The sequence below is a fragment of the Musa acuminata genome, chromosome BXJ1-9 (assembly GCF_036884655.1).
Source record: "Musa acuminata AAA Group cultivar baxijiao chromosome BXJ1-9, Cavendish_Baxijiao_AAA, whole genome shotgun sequence".
NCBI lineage: Eukaryota > Viridiplantae > Streptophyta > Magnoliopsida > Zingiberales > Musaceae > Musa > Musa acuminata.
Window position 1 is genome coordinate 46,584,004 of NC_088335.1, and position 23,125 is coordinate 46,607,128.

General features: G+C 35.4%; 1 protein-coding gene across 2 annotated transcripts; it reads right to left on the bottom strand.

Annotated features, from left to right (window-relative positions):
• Nucleotides 1–7,737: 7,737 nt before the first annotated feature.
• Nucleotides 7,738–16,754, bottom strand: LOC135593853 (protein CANDIDATE G-PROTEIN COUPLED RECEPTOR 2-like). 2 transcript variants are annotated; one of them, XM_065084163.1, is made up of 7 exons: nucleotides 16,263–16,754; nucleotides 10,916–11,107; nucleotides 8,855–9,017; nucleotides 8,658–8,760; nucleotides 8,491–8,572; nucleotides 8,265–8,359; nucleotides 7,738–8,011 (listed from the first exon to the last, which is right to left on the bottom strand). In XM_065084163.1, the coding sequence occupies exons 1-6, from the start codon at nucleotides 16,569–16,571 to the stop codon at nucleotides 8,282–8,284; spliced, it is 927 nt and encodes a 308-aa protein (XP_064940235.1). In that variant the 5' UTR covers nucleotides 16,572–16,754; the 3' UTR covers nucleotides 7,738–8,011; nucleotides 8,265–8,281. The 2 variants fall into 2 exon arrangements, with proteins under 2 accessions (XP_064940235.1, XP_064940234.1); XM_065084162.1 differs by lacking the exon at nucleotides 7,738–8,011 and having other exon boundaries at nucleotides 8,106–8,359; nucleotides 16,263–16,753.
• Between the last annotated feature and the right edge of the window lie 6,371 nt (nucleotides 16,755–23,125).

The window sequence follows — 23,125 nt, forward strand, 5'->3', positions numbered from 1 at the left end:
GAGATTTAAACTATCGATTAAAATATGAACAACATCATATGTCTGTGGTTCTTTTCATTGTTTATTTGGTTTAGTTAATTGAGGGTGCATTTTTTTCCGTAGTTGATCAGATATAGACCATTAGTGAAAGTATTCTGACATGCAAAAAATGGTACTTCCTTGGTTTCTTTTTCTTTTTTTTTTTGTCTTTTGTCCCTTTTAGAACAATCTATTGGCTGATTGCCTTGTGATTGGTAATTATCATCTTTATAATATTGGCTCTCTTAAAGTTCATTCCATTATTATATAATTGTAATAATCTCTTCACAACAAGTTGCTCACCAACCTCATGATATTGTTAATACTTAAATGATTTTGTTTGGTGTTTGTCTGAACTGGTACCTTGCACATTCATATTTCACTAGAAGTTCTAAAGTTTGAACTTAAATGTGGAAAATAACTCCTATAGAAAATCCCATACATAGGTTGGTTTGGTTTTAAAGGTCATTTTCAACATTACTAGTATTTGTTCTTTTTTTGTATAAACTGATTTATTAGCTGAGTAGTTAGAGCATTGTGCTAAACTACTAATAACACGAAGGTTGAAGATTTGAAGTTTATATATATATGAAAATAATAAGATCAACTTCCATTGATAGCTAAAGATTACAAAAATCTGAAGTGAGGTTTGTGAAAGAAAATTATACGCAAAAAGATTCTTTGAATAATACATGCTCAGTTTACAGATTGCAATTTTAAACATATTAAGTAGCCGTTGTTTGCAAGGATGTAACAGGACCATGACCAAATAAGAAAAAAAATGACTAGGATCAATAGAATTGGTCAGATTGGATGATTTTTCTGGTAAAGAAATATATAATTTACGAAAATAAAAATAAAAACCCCATAAAAAGCAACACATTAGAAAAATCTAAAATGAAATTTGTGAAACATACACATACAATATAGTCGGATTGCAATTTTGAACATATTAAGCAGTTTTTGTTCACAAGATTATACCAATTGATACTAGCAACCATTTATAATTCAGTCTCATAAAGTAAACTCTTATGTTGAGATATCGATATATTGATCGATCGTCGGTATGGTACGTACTGACATATCGATACATGGTACGGTGGGGCGTACCGACAAACCAGTATGTATCGTCCATATTGGTTTCTTATCGGACTGGTACATACCGCTCGTATCGAGCGGTATGCTATTGTATGACGAACCTATGTGCTATATACTTGTATTACATTTGTCTTCTATGCAATGGATATTATATTTGGCATGTACCTTTTATTGCTTCTATCTCATGTATTCTGGATATGATGTAATTTTCTTCTCTTATTTGACTTTGCTTGTTATGTAATGAAACTATTTATATTTAAGCAATCTTGTTGTATTTGCAATGACAAAAGTGAAGCTTGTCTTTAAATTTGTCAATTGTGCTTTACTTGTTTAGTGAAAAGGATTTTGGATTTATGTTAGATTAGAAATTTACTGGTCTGACCAAATACTAGTACCTGGCCATATAGGTCGATACCGGTCAGTGTTCAATTTTTTTATGGTACTTGATGGTATAGGACCATATATCAAAACCGGTATTAGGCAAAAATTAAATCCTTAACTGAAATATGAGTCTAGCATCAAATTCATATAGTTCTTGTTCATTATTTATTTGGTTTAGTTCTTTAATGATACATTTTATTTTTAGTTGATCAGACCACGAGAGGTAGATTACTATTGAAATTGTTTTGATATGTTAAAATCTTGTTTTGTTTCCCAATTTCTTTTTGAAGTTGATTTTTTTTTCTTCTAACAATGCTATGTCTTTTTATCCGTATTATCTACCAAGAAAATTGTTTTGCAATTATAATTTTAACTCTCCTACAATAAAGTTAATTATTTTGCGATTGGATCATCTTTTATGGTATAATCACATTCTAACCTCATGATATCAATATCTACTAAAGCATGAATGACTCTCTTTGATATTGTATTATGTATTATTGGAAAGTTTAATATTTAATTCAAGCATAGAAATTTATAATTTTAAATTCTTTTTAATAGATAGATTTAAAAATTTAAATCGGGTCTATTAGCTCAGTTGGTTAGAGTGTCGTGCTAATAACGCGAAGGTTTTCGAAACCTGCATGGGCCAAAAATTATAACATAATTAATATATGTATAATTTTATAGCATTTATATTACTTTATTAATAGACAAAAGTTGGTAGATATCTCTAAGGAAATTTGTTAAAAGCACACCTAAAATATTGTTATGGTGGTGTATCATATCCTCTTCCTAAGAAATTTTTTTAAAAGTTATGTTTAAAATGCATATGATGTAATATATTTATTTGAGTGATAAAGATTGTTATCCGCTCTATGTGGGTCCTTTTCTTTTTTTTTGAGCGTTGCGGATTTATATTCACTAATTGATTTTTGTTGGCAAGAAATATTTTTTTTATAGGCATTAAAATAACATTCATCGATGAGTTTCATTTTCTGAAAATGAGTGTCCCTATGGAATTAAGTTGATTTATATCTTTTTTAAATAATTAAGTAGACAATAATCTCTAATGAAATTGTTGTGAGATGTTTTAATATATGTTAGATAGAATATTATTTATTAGTGATAATGATTATTATTCACTCTACGTGAATGATTTTTTTTTTAGTAAATTTCTTAAAAATACTTAAGTTTTGTATTTTTCCAATAGACTGCCCTTTATTTTTCAAATGATAAGATTACCATTGCCTTCATGTTTTTCTTTCATCGTCACCACTTTCACCCACTATATAGTGAGAATGTAGCTATCTTATTATGTTACGATGTAAGCCACCTTCATTATTGTGAGACCTCCACCGTCATCTTCATTACCTTCATCGAGTTGTCATGGACTTAGTTGAAGTTACTTAAGTTGTGAACATCATTGCAGTAATTTCATGAACTTAGCTAGAATTATCTAAGTTGTAAGGTACCCTACGTCAATATCATGGACTTTGCTGGGATTGCGTAAGTTGTGAGGTACCCTTGCATTATTCATATGTAAAGGGTCAACTTAGTTACAAACTTGCTTAGGTGTCGAAGGATCCATAAAAGAATAAATTGATTAATTTGAAAGAAAGCAACAAAAAAGTCCTAACACCTCGCGAAGAGGATAATTTTACAAGCAATTGAGCAAACACTTGGTTTATAAAAGAGAAAAGAAAGGAAGGAGAAAATAATAACTTTGTAAGGCAAACAAACAGTCATAAGTCCGTAAACGACTACTCACCAGGTGTCGAGTATGTTGGTAAGTTCCTGTAGGCTTAACGTGCAATCTTGTGAATCCAATCAATGACCAACACTGTCATAAACCCTCATCCCTCTAGGTGCCACTCTAGGGGTTTTGAGGTGCTGAAATGATTAACGTTTTTCTTTGCATCACAATTGACAACAAATAGGCCATGACACGCGAAAACTAAGTCATTTTGGTGAGTGATCACTCAACAACCTTGTAAACTTTTCTTGCTTACCGTTTTCAAACAAAACATATAAAAACAAGGTAAAATATGTTGCTTAAATATATGTACAAGCAAATAAAAGTAATGAATGGTCCGTTGACAAAGGTGTTGCGGGTTTGCAATGACCATCCATGACATTCTCTCCCACTTAAACTATCGACGCCCTCATCGATGCTTGCTGGTAGGCTTTGATGACTACTTCTTTGTGTTACAGGGCATCTTTAGGCTCCCAACAGGCTTCTATTCGAGGAAGCTTTCACCATTTCACTAAGTACTCGATCTGTTCTATTTTGTTGGGTAGTTGTGTTTTACGATCCGCTAAAATGATTTCAACTCACTTTTTGTACGAGACTTTGGTGGGGGGTGGCCGAGTTGGAACATTTCGAGAAGCATCTTGCGGATCTGAATGATAGCATTTCAAGTTGCTTGCATGAAAGACATTATGAATTTTATACTTGTGCACCAGTTCCTTATGTATTTTATACCTAAAGAACTAGAATGATGCTAGTTGACGCTTTACTAACACCAACTCGTCAATTTTAAACTCCTATGGTTGCCTTTCCAAATTTGTTTACTTTATCCTTTTAGTTACCTTCTCTAAGTAAACCCACACAATATCTATGTTTCGATATCATTCCTTTACAAAATGATAGGCTGATGGACTACTCTCAGTATAATCGATTATCAATGTGTGATGAGTCGACAATTGTTATCCCGTAATAATCTCAACGGGATTCTTATTAGATGCAAATCTCTACTACAAGTTATAGGAAAATTGGGCTTTGTTCAACAATTTCACCTAATCTCATTCATTGGCACTCATGTAGTGCCAAAGATATTGCTCTATGAGCGAATTTATTCTTTCAGTTTAGCCATCCATCTAGAGGTGGAGGCTTGTGAAGAAGTATAACTTCGATCCCAATAATTTAAATAGCTTGATCCAAAATTGTCCCAAGAACTGTGCATCTCGATCACTTATGATATTATGCAGGGCTCTCCAATACTTTACAGCATTTTTCATCATCAACTTGGCTGCCTCCTCCACTGAGAAGTGTAGGGGTGCACCAATGAATGTTGCATACTTTGAAACTGATCAACTGCCGTGAGTATTGATCCGAGTCCCCTTGCTGCTAGTAAGTTTGATATGAAGTCCAAGGAAATGTTCTCTCATGACCGTTTTGGTATGGGCAACGACTCCAAAAGTCTCGTCGGCTTCTATTGCTTTACCTTATTTTGTTGGCAAGTAAGACATGTTTGAATATATTCCTACACATCAAACTCTATCTTTGGCCAATAGAATGCCTTCCCTATGAGAGTCAACGTTCGATGAATACCTAGATGTCTAACCTAAAGGAAATTGTGATACTCTCTTAAGAGTTCATGTCTCAGATTATTTGCTCGAGGAATATAAACTCTATTCCCTTTGGTGTAAGTGAGTCCCTCATAGACCCAAAATTATCGTGTCTTACCCTCTTTGATTAATTGCATCAGGGTTACTGCCTAGGGATCACTATATAGTCTATCTCTAATATTGGAAAGGAAGTTAGAGTGTAGCTGACTTGCTTGGCCTCCACCTTCTAATTGCAGAGCATTTGATAGCTCCACTTTCCTACTCAACACATTGGTCGTGACATTTACTCTTTCGGGTTTATACTTTATTGTCAAGTCATTCGACTGTGCTTGTTTTGGAAAGAGATTCTTTTGAGTTTGGAAGTAACACAATGTGATGTTGTTTGTCCTTAGCACCAATCATATTTCGAGAAAATAATGTCACCAAACTCGTAGATAGTGGACCACTATTGTTACCTCCTCGTGCACTGGATACCATCGCTCGATTTTATTGAGCTTACAACTCTTATAGGCCACCAAATGACCCTCTTGTATAAGTACTCCCCCAATAGCGAAGTTTGAAGTATCTGTACAGACTTCGAAAGGTTTCTTATAGTTTAACAAATTGAGTACCAATTCTTCTAACACAATAGCATTTATGTCTTAGAATATTACTTCACATTTGTCTGACCATTGCCTAAGACTACTCATTGTTCAACAACTCTTTTCAGTGAAGTTGTGTACTTCGAGTGCCCAACTATAAAGCACCGATAATAGTTAACAAAACCAAGGAAAGATCTTATCTCTGGTACCTTCCTTGGTGTTTATCACTTCGCCACAACTTGCACCTTTTTTTTTTGTCTATCTAAATGGAAACTTTATCGATTCTATACGCTAAGAATAAAATCTTCATATGAGCAAAGTAGTGTTTCTCTCTTTTCACAAGAAAGGTTCTCTTTGAGAATCTTGAAAATTGTTTTAAGGTGCTTCACATGCTCATCAAGTATTTAGATATAAACGATAATATCATTCAAGTAGACGACCACAAATTTATCCGGATACTCTGTGACTAGTTGATTCATGAGAGTGCAGAATATAGCCAAAGCATTAGTTAAGCCAAAAGACATCACCAAGAACTCGAACACTCTATACCTAGTCACACAAGTAGTCTCTGATTTATTGCCTTCAACAATGCGCACCTGCTAGTAACTCGACCGAATGTTGAGTTTAGAGAAATACCTTACTTTGACTAGTTGGTCGAATAAGTCCACGACAAGCGGGATGAGATACTTTTTCTTCACTATTACCTTATTTAGGGTCCGATAGTCGACGCATAATCAAAGGCTCACATCTTGTTTCTTTTGAAAGAAGATTGGAGATTTGAATGGTGCTTCAGAACTGTAAATGAGACCACCGTTTAACAATTCATTTAACTACTTATTGAGCTCTGCCAACTCTGGAGGGGCCGTGTAGTACGGTGGTCTCGTTGGAGGCTTTACTACTGGCTCCAACTGGATGCAATGATCCATGCCTTTACATAATGATCGAGTTTTTAGTAACTTGGGTGGTATAACATTAGTGAACTTCTTCAATACGTCTGCTACCGCAACAGGTTCATGAATGGCCTATATATCAAGTGGTTTTAGCTTCATTACAGTCACAAAAGTTAGTTCACCCTTTCGTACCCCCTTCTACGGTTGTAGAGCATATATTTATCATATGCTCTTAGTTCCTCCTTAAAAAATAAGAACCACATATGGGTCATTACCACCCATCAAGCATAAAGAGTGTAGGAATGACATGGGCACTAACTTCATTATGTGCATGAACTTCATTCTAAGGATCACTCGGAAGTCATACAATGGCACCGCCATCATGTTTGTGTTTCTGCGCCACATCCCAATCTTAATGGGGACCCCCTTTGCTAGTTCGAATATCTAAGCCTTCGAGTTCATAGCCTTCCTTGAACTTGCGTCTTTAAGTTTCGCCTAAGTCTTTTTGTTTCTCGGTCGATAATGAAATTATGGGTAGCGCCCGTGTCAACCATTGCAAAGGTTGTACGACCATTTAGCTTAATGTCCATATACATCAACTTGTTGTTCCCAGCTTTTTGTGGCTTTATCTTTATGTTTTCCTCTATTTGAACTCGTAATGCAGTCAACAAATGCATTGCTCTCATGCGGGGCCACTACATGCCTAACGTCGGACTAGTCGATGCATATCCACCTAAGGCAGGATTGGAAGCTCTTGAGCTCATCGTCGACGCGAGAGAGGTTGCATGCGTACGATGCCCTACTATGCAACAACGACGCAATGTTATTGTTGGTGGTCGCTTTCACGACGATGCCTCCTCCCACCATTGATGAAAGTTTTAATTTTTTTTTTAAAACTTAAATTACACGTGTCATTATATTAATAATTTATTATAAATTAATATGTCATGTAAATGGACTTTAATATTTGTTAACTCATACTTGACGAGAAAAACTTATATATTATGTTTTTTAAAATATATGAATTATTTTAAATACGAGTAAATCATAAAAACTTAAAAGATCCATGATCTTTAAAATTAACCTTTTAACTCTTTTTTAAATTTAAATTATACATATCATTATATTAATTATATTAATGATTTATTATGAGTCATGATGTGAAACTCTAATATTTATTAACTCATACGTTATACTTTTAAAAATATATAAATTATCTTAAACACGAGTAAATCATAAAAACTTAAAAAGTCTATAGTCAAAATCATAATGATTAAAATGGATCTTAACCATTTAAAAAATAAGAGATGTTATATTAGAATAAAATAAAATAAAAATAAATTCTAATTTAAAAAAAATTATTTTTTTTAACATTAACATAATATTCATTATTTTTGTTTAAAGGCAACGACAAAAGATTATCGTGAAAGAGGATTAAAATAATCTGTGAGGACAGCTATCCACGCAGATATAGAAGAGAAGAGTCAAAAACATCTCCTAACGATTCTGGTAATAGAAACAGCCAACAAACCCGAGAAAAGGTCGAGACACCATCAAAATGTGATTCCAGATTCAAATGAAAATGTCATCTTGTCTCTTCTATCCCGAATCAAGTAAGAACACACTTTGCCATCCTTTACAGTAGAGTTTGATGCCAGTATGACACCATCAGTAGCCTGCAATCACGGCAGCCTACAAGCAGAGATTTCCAATCATCAGAGGCGAGAAGAATTCTAAATTGCAAGCTGGGCAAGTTATCATGGAGGAATCATAGAATAGCACAATATCAAGGCACAACAAGGCTGATCGTTCTACTAATGTTTGTGTCAAAAATCAAATTGTGATAACGACGCTTGGAATTGATACAAAAGCTAAATCTGTACTCTTAAACATAGAGATCCTGTAATGCATTTATTTACAAAGGTATAGTGAGTTGCCGTATAACCTATTAAGCTGATGTTCTTATTCCCAATCGTCATCAAAGAAACCAGCATCTTTCATTTCCGAGTAGTACACGTTCTCCAAACGCAAATCTTCTTCCTGTATGCAAAAAAGCCACCAAAAGGAGACCATAAAGGATTTGTGATGCGTAGTCATTGTAGAAATATGAGCCTTTTACAAAAACTAGCTCAAACCAAGAAAATTCTAGGGACGAAAACATGGAACCAGACCTGGAAAAAATCTGCTAGGAAGACCATGTATAGAAGTGGAAGATAAAGAGAGTGGTAGCATATCATTGTCAGATTGAACAGCCTGTAACAGGAAGAGGATTAGTCTTTTACAGAAAGAGAAAAAAAAGCTACCATAGCTATGGTTTCAAAAAGCATATGATTGATACCAGATCCCAAATCCAGCTCCATTTCCAGCAAGCAGACAGCCAAATAGGGACATTGTATTTAACAACAACATTGCACAAACGTATTTGTAGAATGCCGGTCTTGCTGTTAATGGGCAAAGTAAAAATTCTGAAGAAATACAAACGAATATACAAGCAACAATAAACTAGAAAAAAAAGAGCATAAATATGAGGATTACCTGGTAACCTTTCTCTCCACTTTGAGTGGTGCATGAAGAAAATGAAACCATAGACAGCAGTAAGCAACATCTTGTGGATAATCCACAATCCCCATCTTCCACTATTTGCTGTTTTGTTCTTGTCTGCGAATAATGGAACTCCAAAACCAAATATATAGATGGCCTGATGAACATACAAAACTTCGGGTTCAACTTTTATGTAGTAGGACGATAATGACAGCCTATCCACGATAGGAAGAACTACTAGGTGGAAATTCATAATGCCTTAATAGTATAATAATTGCCAGAGACATGAACTTCCTACTCCATGTAAGGTTAGTTAAGCTACCTGCAAACCTCTGCCATATGTACAGGCTGACTTAACGTAATGATGCATCGATCAAGGTTTAAAATCTCGATTATATCGGCCATAACAAGTACACGCAGCAGATGTGCATGCTTATGAACATACAAGCATTCACGATCATAGGTAGAAGATATACATATGCATCGAATATGGCATACACATCCATACACATGCAAAATGACAAGGACACATGAATTGATGCATGCATGAATATGCACAAGCATATACAATTTACACGTATACATAAATGTGATTAAATCACACGTCGAGCGGTAGTACATAGTTAAAAGGGCAAACCTAGTGCAAAAGATTCCTAGTAATGCAGGTCTGGTGAGGGTCAATGTTTGAAATTTACCCATATAAATAAAGGGGTCATTCTCATGATTACCAAGACCTACCCTCCACAAAATATGGGAATGTGTGTATATAGATTACATTACATACAAAAGTAATAGGTCATGAAGCTGTATCAATTGGCTATAATCTAATTGATCTCCTTTTGTAGTAAACATCATCATATGTGGTGGTGAGATATAAGACTAGACACATATACCATGATCATAAGTTTCTTGACAACATTATATACAGAAACTATGTTTATACTTTGATCTTCTTGTATGAATATAGAAAATCTTGATATTTAGTGTACAACATTACAAGTTTGAAGTAATTTTGTGAATGATTGTTGTTCATGTCAATTGTGTTGTTAAAAGATGATTGACTAAAGATAAAAGAAAAAAGATGATAAACTTAGACAAAAGATGATTGGATAAATAATGCTCCAATCCATTCACAGATCTTGCTAATTAAAAAGATCATCTCTTGAAGCAAAAATGGAACTACGGATTATTCAGAAATTGTAATTGAGATCAGTGATCTGATTAGTCCATGATTAATGAAATTAGAATTTCTTTCTCTAGTTTAGCTTTCCCTATACTTAGTGGTCTATATAATGGGAAAAGGATCATAAATGATGACGTAATTGAATGAATGAAAAAGTATTCTTTTTGCATAAAATGTATGACTGGTGTAAGATCATCTTATTATCCTCAAATTAAATTCAAAGGACATTGAACGAGCATGAGGTATCACGCATTTCCTTAGTTCCAACTTTTTCTTACCTTATTCATACTAAAGCCTTAAAGCCACAAAAGAATCAATAATACAATCCCATTATTCAAACTTTTACAAGCATAATACTAACACCCACATAATATCTTAGCTACCCAACACCTTCCTTTAACCTTAAACAACCCATCTGAGGTCAAAAGTTCCAGTGATGATGTTTCCTATAATGTTGGAAGCAAACAAATATACTTCAATAACCAATGGATATTGATAGTGTTGATATCAATGGTCCATATTCTTTTGTCAAGTTTTGGTATATGTCAGAATTTGTATTTTCCGTCAGTGAAACTATTTTTTCTAAGAATCAAACATGCTTTCACCAATTATTTTTCTTTGTTTTGTAATTGCCTTTTCATATCCAATTCCCTTGAGCCATAACACCCTTCGAGGTTGTCCAATATCATTCTTTACTAACACCAGCAAGCATTATTACTTAAAGCTCCTTTCAAATAAAATATTATGAAACTAAAAACAAGAAAACTATTTTTTTCCAATCATAGACCAAAAAGGTTGTCAAGAAATGCAAATGAACTGTGGGAGAAAATCATTCCAAAACATTTACGCTTAGGTATAACAACATTGATTACCTTCAGTAATGTATCAGCAGCGACAATTACTCCTGAGACAACAAAAGTACGTGTTAGAACTTCCAATCCACCTGCATGATTTCCTTGGAGTAGAAAGGCCAGCAAGCTAACTTCCAAAAGCAACATCCCAGATTCTGTAAACAATGACAACATGTTCCAAGATAATTCCTTAGCAGTAGTACATTCCCATGCCTGCACTCCAAATGAACAGATGAGCTAACATTGAGATAATCTATAGTTATATACATTATGGAAAAGGAAAAAAAATAAAAGAAATAAGAAGATTTGAAATATAGGGTAAATATGGCATCCCACAGAACTTAATAAAGGGTAAATATGGCACCATCTTGCTGGAAACAGGCTCCAAGGTTAACCACAAAACAAGGATTTAAATTTCATCAGCAGCTATCACGTGGCCAACCATTAGAATGGCATATGTTGGTGTGCAAGCAATGCAGATAGTAAGCATACTTTGGTGTGCCAATGGTGCAAAAAAAAAACATATAAACAGGGTATCAAAATTTAAAAAGTACAGCTCTTCTTTGCAGGTTGCTCCTCTCCTCTCTGTCCTCTTCTCTCCTTGACAGACACCACCATGGCAAGCTACGGCTGGCATTCTCAAAAGATAAGGGTTGTGACCCAATGAACTAAGGCATTGAATCGATTTAGAGAAGATCAGTCTAAACCTAGTTATTAAGATAAAATCTATAACAGTTCAATTCAATCAACTCTCAACCGAATTAATCCAGTCCATCTAAAAAACAATGAAAAAAGCCCTTCTGTTAATTCGTTTTTAATTGAGAAAGGCTAGAGAGCCATTACATTATAAAATATTTTCTAAACTGTTTTGCTTTAATGGCTGAAACATCCTTACTTAAGATATAATTTCTGCATAGAAATGGTAAATAGTCTTCCATGTCATATACCATGAAATGATGATTGAACCATGGAGAATCAAGGTTAGCTATATAATGCTTATGCAGTTGAACCTAAATGACCATAGCAAATAGATCTGAGTTACTGTAGCTTAATGTAGTCTCGCAATACTTATGGTTCTATGGCACTGTTAGCAATTACTATAGCTAAAAATTATCATTATGTAATTGGAAATTAAACGAAAGATTAGTTCTGTTGGAGTACAATGTTATGTTGTGACACTAACAGCCTAGAATTACAAGGGATTGTAAGACCTGCTTCAATCATCACTGTCCACCTGAGTTGCCTACCCACCTCGCCATGTACAAACATTAAAAAGAATTCAAATGCTAACTGATAGAAGGAAGCCGGGCACCCAAAAACCGAGAGGGGGAGGTAGAGGGAAAGGGAAAGTGTATGCTATTTTGAATGTATATACAACATAGGCATATACATGTATATATTATAATATATGATATATACAATTATACATCATAACAAGGTTCATAATTTCATACCGTACCAGAGTATCAAGTTTAGCTCGGGACAGTACGGTACGAGTATACCGAGTGGTATGCTCTAGCATACCGCTTGATATATATGTATATATATATATAATTAAAAAAAATAAAAAAATAAAAGTTAAAAAATCAATCCGCGTATCGATCTATTGACGAACTGGTACACACCACCCGATATGGGCGATATCATTCGAAATTAAAAACCCTGCATTATACATTCAGCTACATGTCATATAATATGCAAACATAAAAATATAAGCTACTTTAAATTTGTGATTATAATATAATATATCATAAATATGTTTAGTATAAAGTATAAACATATAAGTTATATAAAAATAAACTATGACTAAAATATCAAAAACATATAAGATGATATTTTAAAAATAAAAAATAATTACAAATAATAGATAAAACTAATGCAATTGGACCCTCCAAGTGAGTCAAACCAACACTTTTTAAGTTTTGTCTCGATCATCATTTTAATAGTGAGTCAACTGATGCTTTGACAACACCTGCCGAATCTTTATTGATCGTGGAGCTTAATGCTATATGTCAACAGCCTCCAATACTATCATTTTAATGGTTGAACATAGTTGAGAACAGCCCTTCTGACAGATGAGGAGTCATGCCTTTTGTAGGCCGTGTATCAAATACCTATCAATTGGAATCACCCTACAGCCACATGGAGCCACAGAACCTGAAATCTTTGTTTTGTGTGACTAAAGTTACTGATCATAAGGATAATCCCTCTCCAAGGAAGAGGCTAAAAAAGGAGACTTCCACTACAGCTATTAGATCAAGATTCTCTTTTCATTTATTCTCTCGCCAAACAGTTCAACTTCTTCAAGAAACAAAGTTTGACAGTTTGACTCAGCACCGAAGGAAGATCTCATAAACTGCATTCCCAGCATCTTCATCTCTATTAGGTCTTTTGAGATTTGGAAACTGAGTCGGACTCTCAGACCATTGATTAAAGTGGAAGATGAACACAATCAAGCAGTGCCTCTCCAACAACTGAAGGCCCAGGTTAGGTCCATCACATATATGTTAAAAATATTCAAAAAAATATCATATACTAAAATAATTAAAAATAAAATGTTCTAAAATATTGTTTCTAAAAATATTATATAATATGGAAAATATTTTTTTATTTAGACAAACAACTAGAAATTGATCAGGTGACTTGCATGCTTATTAACATTTACTAATAAACAAAATTAATGATGTAATATAATACTAAAAATATAAAATAAAAAATCTTATGGCTAAGGTTTTGTTCAGTGTCATGCATTTGCTTATTTTTCTTTAGCAATTATAACACAAGTTGTTGTATGTTTATAATATTTTGTAATAACATTTTTCCTTTTTATGTTGTTTTAAAATTTTAATTTACATTTTTTTAGCCGATTCTAATCTAGCCAATCTGATAGCAGATGTAGAGTCTTCACCATTGGCCAACAATAATACAAAGATTAATTTTCCAACCTATGGCTGAGGATCAAGAGCACAAAGACTTAATTGTCATGATCAAGTCTGAGTTCGAGAAGATAAATTGTTCGTATTAGATTATTGTTAGTTTCAATTTCTACTAGACATACCACCAATGCTGACAACTGCCCACCTGTTCATTCCCTCCACCATTTTCTATTTTCATCTTTTCTTCCTCTCCTTCCTCTGGAAGAATCTAGACTGGAGATCTTAGCTGACATGAAGGTATATGACATTAATTTAGAGAAGCCTTTTTTTGGGATATTACAATGGAGCTCCAGTCGATCCCAATTCAAATGTCCAATGCAGGTAAGGATCAAACAAATTTTGAAACTGTGGCTATCACCATGAGTATTATCATAAAGTTTTAAGGAAGGATACATATTATGACCTGACTAATCTGCTAGTAGTAACTTTGGTTAAAGCATGTTGCTTCACATACCTAAGTCCACTTCATTTGAGTTATGAGGCCAATATTTTACTCAGTCAGTCTAGATGGTATCAAAAACTGTATTGACTCTTGGTTTAAGCCTATTTTAAACCAAGTTGGCATCTAAAATGTGGTTTTTCTTGATCTTAAGGCAAGCAGGAACATTAAGATATGAGCAATAATGTATTGAAACCCATCTAGATTCAATTCTATACAGAACCCAGAAAATGGATTCTGTTCTACACAGTCATTCACTGATGATAACGGTCATCATTTGAATGAGATAGACTGTGACACCCCAATAGTTGGGATTAGAAAAGAAATCAAAACACACAACTTGATTGGATTACTAGTAGCAACTTAAGTCTGGATCATATATAGGTAAGCCAGCTCATGGAAGTAATTCCACCTTAAAGATACTACAATAACATAATTGTCGCAGAAATTAAATGTAAAAAAACACTGAAACAGAGACAACTGTCCACCATGATGAATCCGGATACCAAAATTCAGTAATCATGATTGTCTCCAGTTCATGAACATCATTTATCTGTCATCAAGATTTATGGTACAGAGAAATGGAACCATGTATTGTTTCATATATTATCCAGCTTTCCTCCTCAAAATTACAATAATAGTTTGCTTGCACCCCAATGTTTCATAAACTTAGCAGTATCTAGCAAGCATCTTGCTATTTTCATGTGTAATGTTCTAAATCAGCAAAACATAATTACTATCACGGACAAATCTATACCAAGGGTGTTCGATGTAATGTTTGTGTATATTTGCATCTTTTAATTTTGTTCATGTTTTGCACAACACGTATAGGATTTGCAATAAGCTTGATAGCCTTATTTTGATTGGCTTTTGTGGCCGTTTTAATCTTGCAAATGCAGGTTGTGTGCAATAGTTGCATAGAGGCAAAATTGTCCAAAAACAAACCCATCTAAGTAGCCATTTTGGGGGTTTTCTATATCTGCATAGTGGTACAGAGTGTCAGCTAGCATAACACTCTAGAGCTACCTGAGTGACACATAGCTGGGTGGACCTTTGGGGTATTGTCTAAGGTTGGTTCGCTGCCTTGTTCTACAATAGTGCCATGTGGGCATTTATGAGGACTTTTGATCACGATAGATCACCTTGGACCCTTTGTAGCGTGATCGTTCAGAGCTTGCGAAGTTTATATTTGTAATTTGCATTGTCTATCAAGAATTTGTTGAAATGTCTACCTGTGAGATCCCAAATTGAACACTTCATTTAACTCATCTTCTCTTTTGTAGGTCCTTAAGAGACTATAAGATGTTTCAGGGAAATTGACAGTTTGCAGATAGACATGCAAGGGTGTCGTATGACTTAGGCAAAATCAGATAAGTCCGTGACATTACTGTAAGCATGGAGTTCATTGATAGCCCATTGTACAAGTCCCTGACTTTTCTAAATTTATGAATCAACTTATATATTAGTAAATAAATAGTAATTTTAACTCCCACTCCATGGAACAAGAATTGTGATATCAATTAAAACCTTATACGATACTCCATATGCACAAGGAACTAGAAAAACAACTAATATTTATAATATACAACAGCGTTGTAGATCAAGAGGAGCTTGTTTATGCCAAAAATTTGACTTTTTTTAACATAAAGATGGTGAATTCAATATCCTCCTAAGCTCATGTACATCAAACTTCTCCTATAATAATACATACAAATTTAGCATTGAATACACATTACAACTAATTTACAATAAGTAGATGCAACAACCAAGTAACTATTAATAAAGTATCAAGAATTAATATCTTTTTCTTTATTGAAAATCACATCTACAAATTATTCACTAAAATAAAAGCAACTGGCTGAAATAACATTTACAAATTGTAATAATGGGCAATAAATATCTAACTAAATTTCATATTATCAACAAAATAACAGCAACTGGCTGAAATAACATTTATAACATCCAAAGGCTCTTAATAGTGGGATTGCCGCACCTGCACGAGACACCAAGAGAGATTGAGAACGGTGACGACCCACAGGAGAGCGTAATAGGCCATCATGACGTAAGAATGGCCATATGTGAGCTTCGCAAAGCTCTTCCGTGCCTTCGAGGCGAGATAGACGACGAAGAGAGCCGAGGGGACGATCAACGCGAGGTTGTACGGGAGCCCGTGGCAACCCACGATCCACGAGGACGAGATCAGTGCGCTCCGAGACGACGAACCCTCCGTAAATTCATCCGCAGACTCCGCCGGCGCGCCGGCGAGGGACATCGCGGCCAGGAGTTCCTCCGACGCTCTCATATCCTCCAACAAATCTTAGGCGGAGATCGTCAGCACCGAGGGCTTCCCCTCGAACCGAAGCCGATCGAAATCGCGACGGAAACGCTAGAAATTAGGGGAGATCGGGAGATCGGGAGATCGGAGGGGAATTCTCAGAGCCCTAATTGTAGTCTCTATCTGGGAATCGCTACGAAGACCATTTTACTTGTTTTCTCTTTATATCTATGCGAGCGCAAAGGACTCCAAGTCGGAAAATTTTGTTTACACTTACAAATACCCACGTACACCTGCATGGTGACATCAATGGGCTTTCGTCAGACCCACATCAAATTTCACCACTTGAAGAGACGGTAAATATATGGGTACTGTCCGTAAAAGTATTCAATATTAGACCGGTTCGGTGATCTTTTGGTTCCGGTTGTCGTGCTAATCCGATAAAACATTTCATACTCGTTAAATACCCTACATATTTACGCGCATGTGACGTCGATGGGACTTTGTCGGACCCACATCAAAATTCAGCAATTACGTAGAAGGTGAAAGGAGGGTAAGTGTAAGGATTAAACCGGTTGGGTGATCTTTTCGTTCCGGTTCGCGCGCTAAGCCGGTGAGAAACCAGCAAACAGGGAGACGCAGAACCATTGATTAGATTTCTACACGATGTGGCTTATGATATTTAGAATGTTTTGGATATGATAATAAGTTAAATGTTTGTCAATTTTATTCGTAATTTAATATGTTCCTTTTTTTTCCTTCCCCAATCCTTCTATTGCCTACACTCATGTATTAGTGAGAGGTAAAGAGATAAGGAAATCAAACCATTATGAAATCCATTATATTGTTGCACATGAAAACATATCTAGATATTAAAGAATGTCAAAAGGGATGTGGTAATTTCTTTGGAATGTCTAATATTTTGATTAATGATGATGTTTGTCTAAGACAGGGTTGCCTCCTTTCTTCATTCATTTTCATGTTGAGTTGAAAAGGAAGTGGTTAATGTCATGGACAGGCTTTGATTCATCCCTTGAAAAAAACCCCTCCTCCTAAGATAAAAACTTGGATTTGAATGAAGACAATCTCTTGGATGCCTCCATTGATGAAGATAATGGGAATGCTTCTATCAGCTGGTGGAAGTAATCATTCCTTGTCTTTCTTGGGGCTTCTTGGGTTCCTTATTTTTGGAATCTTAAGGAGGATGGTTGTGGAGTTCTAATCTCTTTCCGCTGTAATAACTTACTGTTTTCTCCAGCCTGAAGCTGGATTTATTGTTTATATTATCTGACTCTTTAAATTGAAACACCATGGTCTCAACAGGGAAGCTTTATTCAGAAAATTCTGCAGTTTCTCTCCTACCATATCTTGTAAACGGCAGCAGATAGCAGGCATTTCAAGACACTGGAAACTAGAGACTTGTGAGTATTGCAATCCCATTTCAATTCCAGTAACAGGAGGCATCATATGATGTTAATTTTATTTGGATGTTGGTCTTTTGAAATGCAAGTGTAATTTTACTTTTTTTTTTTCTTTGTTAATGTTTCTTTTATATTCTTTGTTTTCCTTTCTTTCTCTCTCTTTTCCTTTTTACTTTCACCCGAATAGGATTCCCAGTGCCCCCAGTTATGCATTCCAAATAGACAAGTATGGCAGAATGCAGGATGTTGCCATGCAAAATATATTGCCTATAATCTTGTTATTAGAGAATATCAGCAAAGTGTCAATTCTATAATCTGAGGAAAGCAATGCAACTTGTTCTCCTGCAAGAGGATGAGTGTATCTTCACAATTGAAATCCATGATTCTCTCAAGCAGCAGCAGGACAAACTCTATCATTAGGCATACTCTCTTCTGTAATCCTTGTAACTGCTGGAAGAAAAATATTCTTTGAATTATGAGATAATAGATGGCTTTCATGAATGCAAATTAAGTCGCATTGTCATATCATTCAGCATTGTAATGCCAGTGAGTTTAATCATCATACTTAAGTACCATCTTTGTGCCACAAAATATTAAATGTTATGTTCACTTGACAAGTACAAAGAAAAGCAATAAACTTGTGTTATGCTGAGAAGGAGAGAAGGCATGCTCTGATTTCACTAGGGGATCTGTGAGATAATTTACTTTCAACCTCAAAGATTTCAAAATGATATGATAGACTATTTCTACTTTTTCATATATACAAAAATCTTTGCTTGTGGACAAACAAAGGTAAGGCATCTCATGATGTCCATTTCAGAAGACAAACACCCACACCATATTTGCATCAGCTTTTTCCATCTATTGCATTTGCAGCTACATTCCTTCCTTTTCTCGTTTTGCTGTGTTCATGTAGGAAGATGCTGCAGGTGATGAAGTTAAAAGAAAAGGCTAGTGAGTAATTGGTGATTTAGAGAGAGAGATAGCTGAGGCCCTTAGGAAGCTTTTCAGGGGTCCGGAGAGCTGTCACATGTCTCTGGAGAAATACTTCACAGTTTGCAGTTTGGATTGAGTTCTCTAATCCATCAGTCTCGGCTAGTACATGGAACCTCGCAAACCGGATGATGGTGGTGTACTTCTCCAAGTCATGGCATTCCATTCTCAAATCCAATGTTGAATATCCTTTTTCCCATCTAAGATAAGAGATTGATTAGACGAATAAAAAAGAATGATTGAATGATGAAAGAAGTCAGATAAAGGCTTCACTAATATTATCTACTACATTCTTTACAGTGATATCAATACTTCTCAATGTTTTCCCATAAAATTGACATCTCATGTGTATATTCTACATATAAAAGAAACCACAAATTGACAATCTGTGGATATCATGCATCCACAAGGAGTAAAGATCACCATAGTTCATTTAGTTCATGCCCTCAGAGGCCTTTTTCTATTTGTACAACCATACATGTCAAATAATGCATCATGCTAGTAACTGCAGCCATATATCTTGAACAATGTCACTAGACAAACTTACATAGGAACCTTTTCTGGTATTTGTCTAGGGGTTCGTACATGATCATTGTAATCCATCCAGCACATGGATACTGATATGTTTGAGAAGTCTCAACAATATATCTCCACTGAAGTGTGCATTTATGAAGTGAATAGCTGAGGTATTGCTTTGTTTTCTAAAATTGCCATGCAAATTTCATTGATTTCCTGTAACCTTGCTGACAATTCTGGGTCTTACTATTTGTGTCTTTTCCTGAGACATTGTCACTCTGAACACTCATTATGATCTTTTTTTGTTATTCAAGCTTTTGTCAAATCCCTATAAATTAGCACCATTAGATGTGGCTGTAACATGCTATTAGTTTATAGTTTGAAATGTTTTTGCAAAAGTAAATCCATGTACAGTATGAAATATTTAATCGTCAGTTATCCCAATCAGCTCCACTGTGTGCAATAGTCAGTGGAAGAGCGACCCCAATTGTCAATCATATGTTGTAAATTGTTATGCTGTAAAGTACTCATCTCAGAACAATGCCAAAAATCTAATTTGGTTGCTAATTTCACACACAAAATATAAACAAAAGCACTGAAGACATGTTGCAAAGTCTTGATACTTGCAATTGCCGGAGTTGCCTCTGGATATCCTTCTTACATCATTATATTCTAACTTCTTCACTTCTCGGGTTCTTTCATCTAGGGATTTTAATGCACAATTATAACTTTCAAACCATAGAAAGCTCATGTATCCGCCGTGTATAACTTCCCCTCTTACCATTGACCCAGTTGTGTGTAATATGTATACTCTTCTGATGAGTGCATTTGCAATAACTTGTGTCTAAAATTTTCTAGATGCTTCTCAGAAAAGAATAAATGCAAATTGAAAATGAGGTGCATTCAGGGTTGAATAAAGAACTCCGTAGAGGTAGTTAAAACACGTAAACTAAAACTTATGCAGTTAGACATTTTGGATATACCATCAGAAGTTGCAGCTTCATACTCAAGCTTCTTCTGTCCATTCAGTACCAAACAAATAGAACATATACTCCTTGGACCTAGGCTGAATCCAAAGCAATCAAGTTTTCCAATCGAGCTTCATAACAGAAAGCAGTAACCAGAGTTCTGGATTTGAACCAAACACGACACATCAACTCCTGGATGGCTCCCTTTTACCCATTTATATGACCAGCTCATGATTACAATTAACAGTTCCTGGAAGATGACATGCTACCATATTCAAGTTGATTGTTGATCAAGTCAATTTCGGTCATTCCTGAATCTAAACCATTCCCATTTAATGCTCAGGTTAATCACATGAACTTGTTAATGACCAGACCAAGATAAACTAAACTGGGACCTACTAGTTTCAAACCAGGTTCATGTCTGGTAGGCTGGTGAATCCACGAATTTCCACTTCTGTACAAAGAATTTCAAGCAAAATCTAAAGAGATGTTTTTACATTTTTCATAAATAGCATTAAGGTAAATGAAAAATTAACACATCTGCAACTTATTAACATGGAAGCAAAAGTATTTTTTTTCAGATCACAACAGAAGGAAAGAAGATAACAAGAAGAAGAAGGTTCTAAGAGATTTCTATGTCAATCTCAGAATTGTATAATGAATTATCAATTTGAAGATGATCCTTATATGAATCAATAAACTGGATCAGTGCTAGCTAGATATTTGGCATTTGTCTTCTGGGGAGCAAGTCAAACATGAAATTTCATTCTATAAAGTATCTTCTATAAAAACAACGAATTTCACCATGTTCAACAAGGGAAACTGCACTAAACCATATAAGCATGTAAAATAGTCTAAAATAATAAGAGATAATAATACACTATTCACAAAACAGAAAAAAGACAAATTACATAATAGATAATATTAATTTGCATACCAAGGAATGAGAACAATTGTAAAGGAGAAAAAAAAAAAGCAGGGGAATCTCCGAGTAGACTTGAACATTGTCTGTACCTCAGAAAACCAGTCTCAAGCTTCCTGAATCTCTGAAGGCAATTTTCCAGTATATTTGAGAAAGAACAATCTCCATCCTTCTCAGACATGTTAATTTCTTTAGATACCCTGGAAAAGATGTTTTATTAAGAAAATTAGAATTCTTACAAAGATGGATAAATTTTCTAAGTCACACGTCAAAATTAACAAGCATCCAAAACATGTGATCATGAAAATTCTGTAAATACTCTACAATGGAAGATAATGCAGAGCACGAATGTGCTATACCGTCTGAGTTTGTATCACAATGTAGAAGCACTTAAAAAACATGCGGTAATGCTCTCTATCAAAGCTGTGACTACAAGGGCAAAGCTTACATATCTCCACCTGTCAAATGCTGGACTCGATTTACTTCAGTGCTGCAGATATGACTGCATGCATCAGTTAATGCTAACTTAGCAGCAGTATAAGCAATGTTTTCATATGTAGTGGAGGCATTAGCAGTAAGAGATATGCATGGCAGAGGAGGAAAGATTTGCTGCATCAGCTGAGTAGTCCAAATCAGCCTTTGCCATGATCGGGCAGTTGACTGGCTGCTCCTTAGTAAACATTCAGCAACAATCTGTGGATCAAAACAAAGCCCATGCCTTCCAAATTACAAGTCATAGAGCAAATTAAAAGACATGTCACAAGCATATAATACCACACACTATAAACCGTGCACAGACCTTCTCTGTAAGTCGGTTAGTAGTTCGTGCCCAATCTAATTCTGTGCTGCTGCAAACAGTGAAAAATTCTTCACTTACAAGTAAAGACAAAGAATAAAATGAAGTTCTTGTGATTAATGAAGCACAATCACACAGTTCATGCCCCAGTATTGAATGCCACTGATAACTACCTCATACTATCATGCTGTCGAGCAGCCCCTGTCACCTCTTTGTACCATGGTGAGAGGTCTGAGATTGCCCTTCTACGCTTCTTCGGCATCTGAGTCATGTCTTTGTCAATGACATCTTGAAACGGAGAAGATGAGTGGTTGATGGTGGTAATGGAGGAGGATGAGGTGCTTTGCTGGAGATCACCAATCGGAATTTCATCATCTCTTTGCTCCTGAAGATTATAAATCTGCTTGCAATCCAAGCGAAAGCTAGATTTTGTGCAAGCTTGAGAGGCTCCAACTCCATCATCATTTGGTATAATCTCCCCATTTGTACAGGCTGCAAGCTGCTCAAAGCTGGAGGAAACCACCTGAGACTTATCATGGAGGGGTTTGCTGCCTCCATGAACCTTCCTTTTGGAACTTTTACTTACAGAATGTTCATTGATCTGACACTCACTCAGGGTTGAACAAGAACCTTTGGCTCCGCCAACATTTTCCATCGAGGAAAAGCTTGGCATATTGGCATCAGATTGAAACAAGCAGTGTCGAGAAATTGCACCCAAATCTTTGGGAAATGTACTTTGTTCACAGTGGAAACCCTGACCTACTGCCCACTCATGCTTCTCAATCTCTAGATTCTCCATGGAGTGACACTGAAACCTTGGAAAGGGGAAGGGGGTCTTCTTCGAGCTAAAGAAGAAGAACACTCATGCTTGGGTGGCTGAGAGTGACTGCAAAAGGTGCTCTCCTCAGGAGCTCCTTCTTGGGAGCTATTCCGCAGATTTCACCAGAGTCCAAGCAGCTGCTGGG

Bases quoted from the DNA above. Each gene is read 5' to 3' on its own strand.
- LOC135593853 (XM_065084163.1), bottom strand. From the start codon at position 16,571: ATGAGAGCGTCGGAGGAACTCCTGGCCGCGATGTCCCTCGCCGGCGCG. The intron at 11,108-16,262 runs GTGCGGCAATCC...TTTGGAGTGCAG, and splicing joins TCTCTTGGTGTCTCGTGCAG to GCATGGGAATGTACTACTGC. The intron at 9,018-10,915 runs GTAATCAATGTT...TATGTTCATCAG, and splicing joins CTGCTGATACATTACTGAAG to GCCATCTATATATTTGGTTT.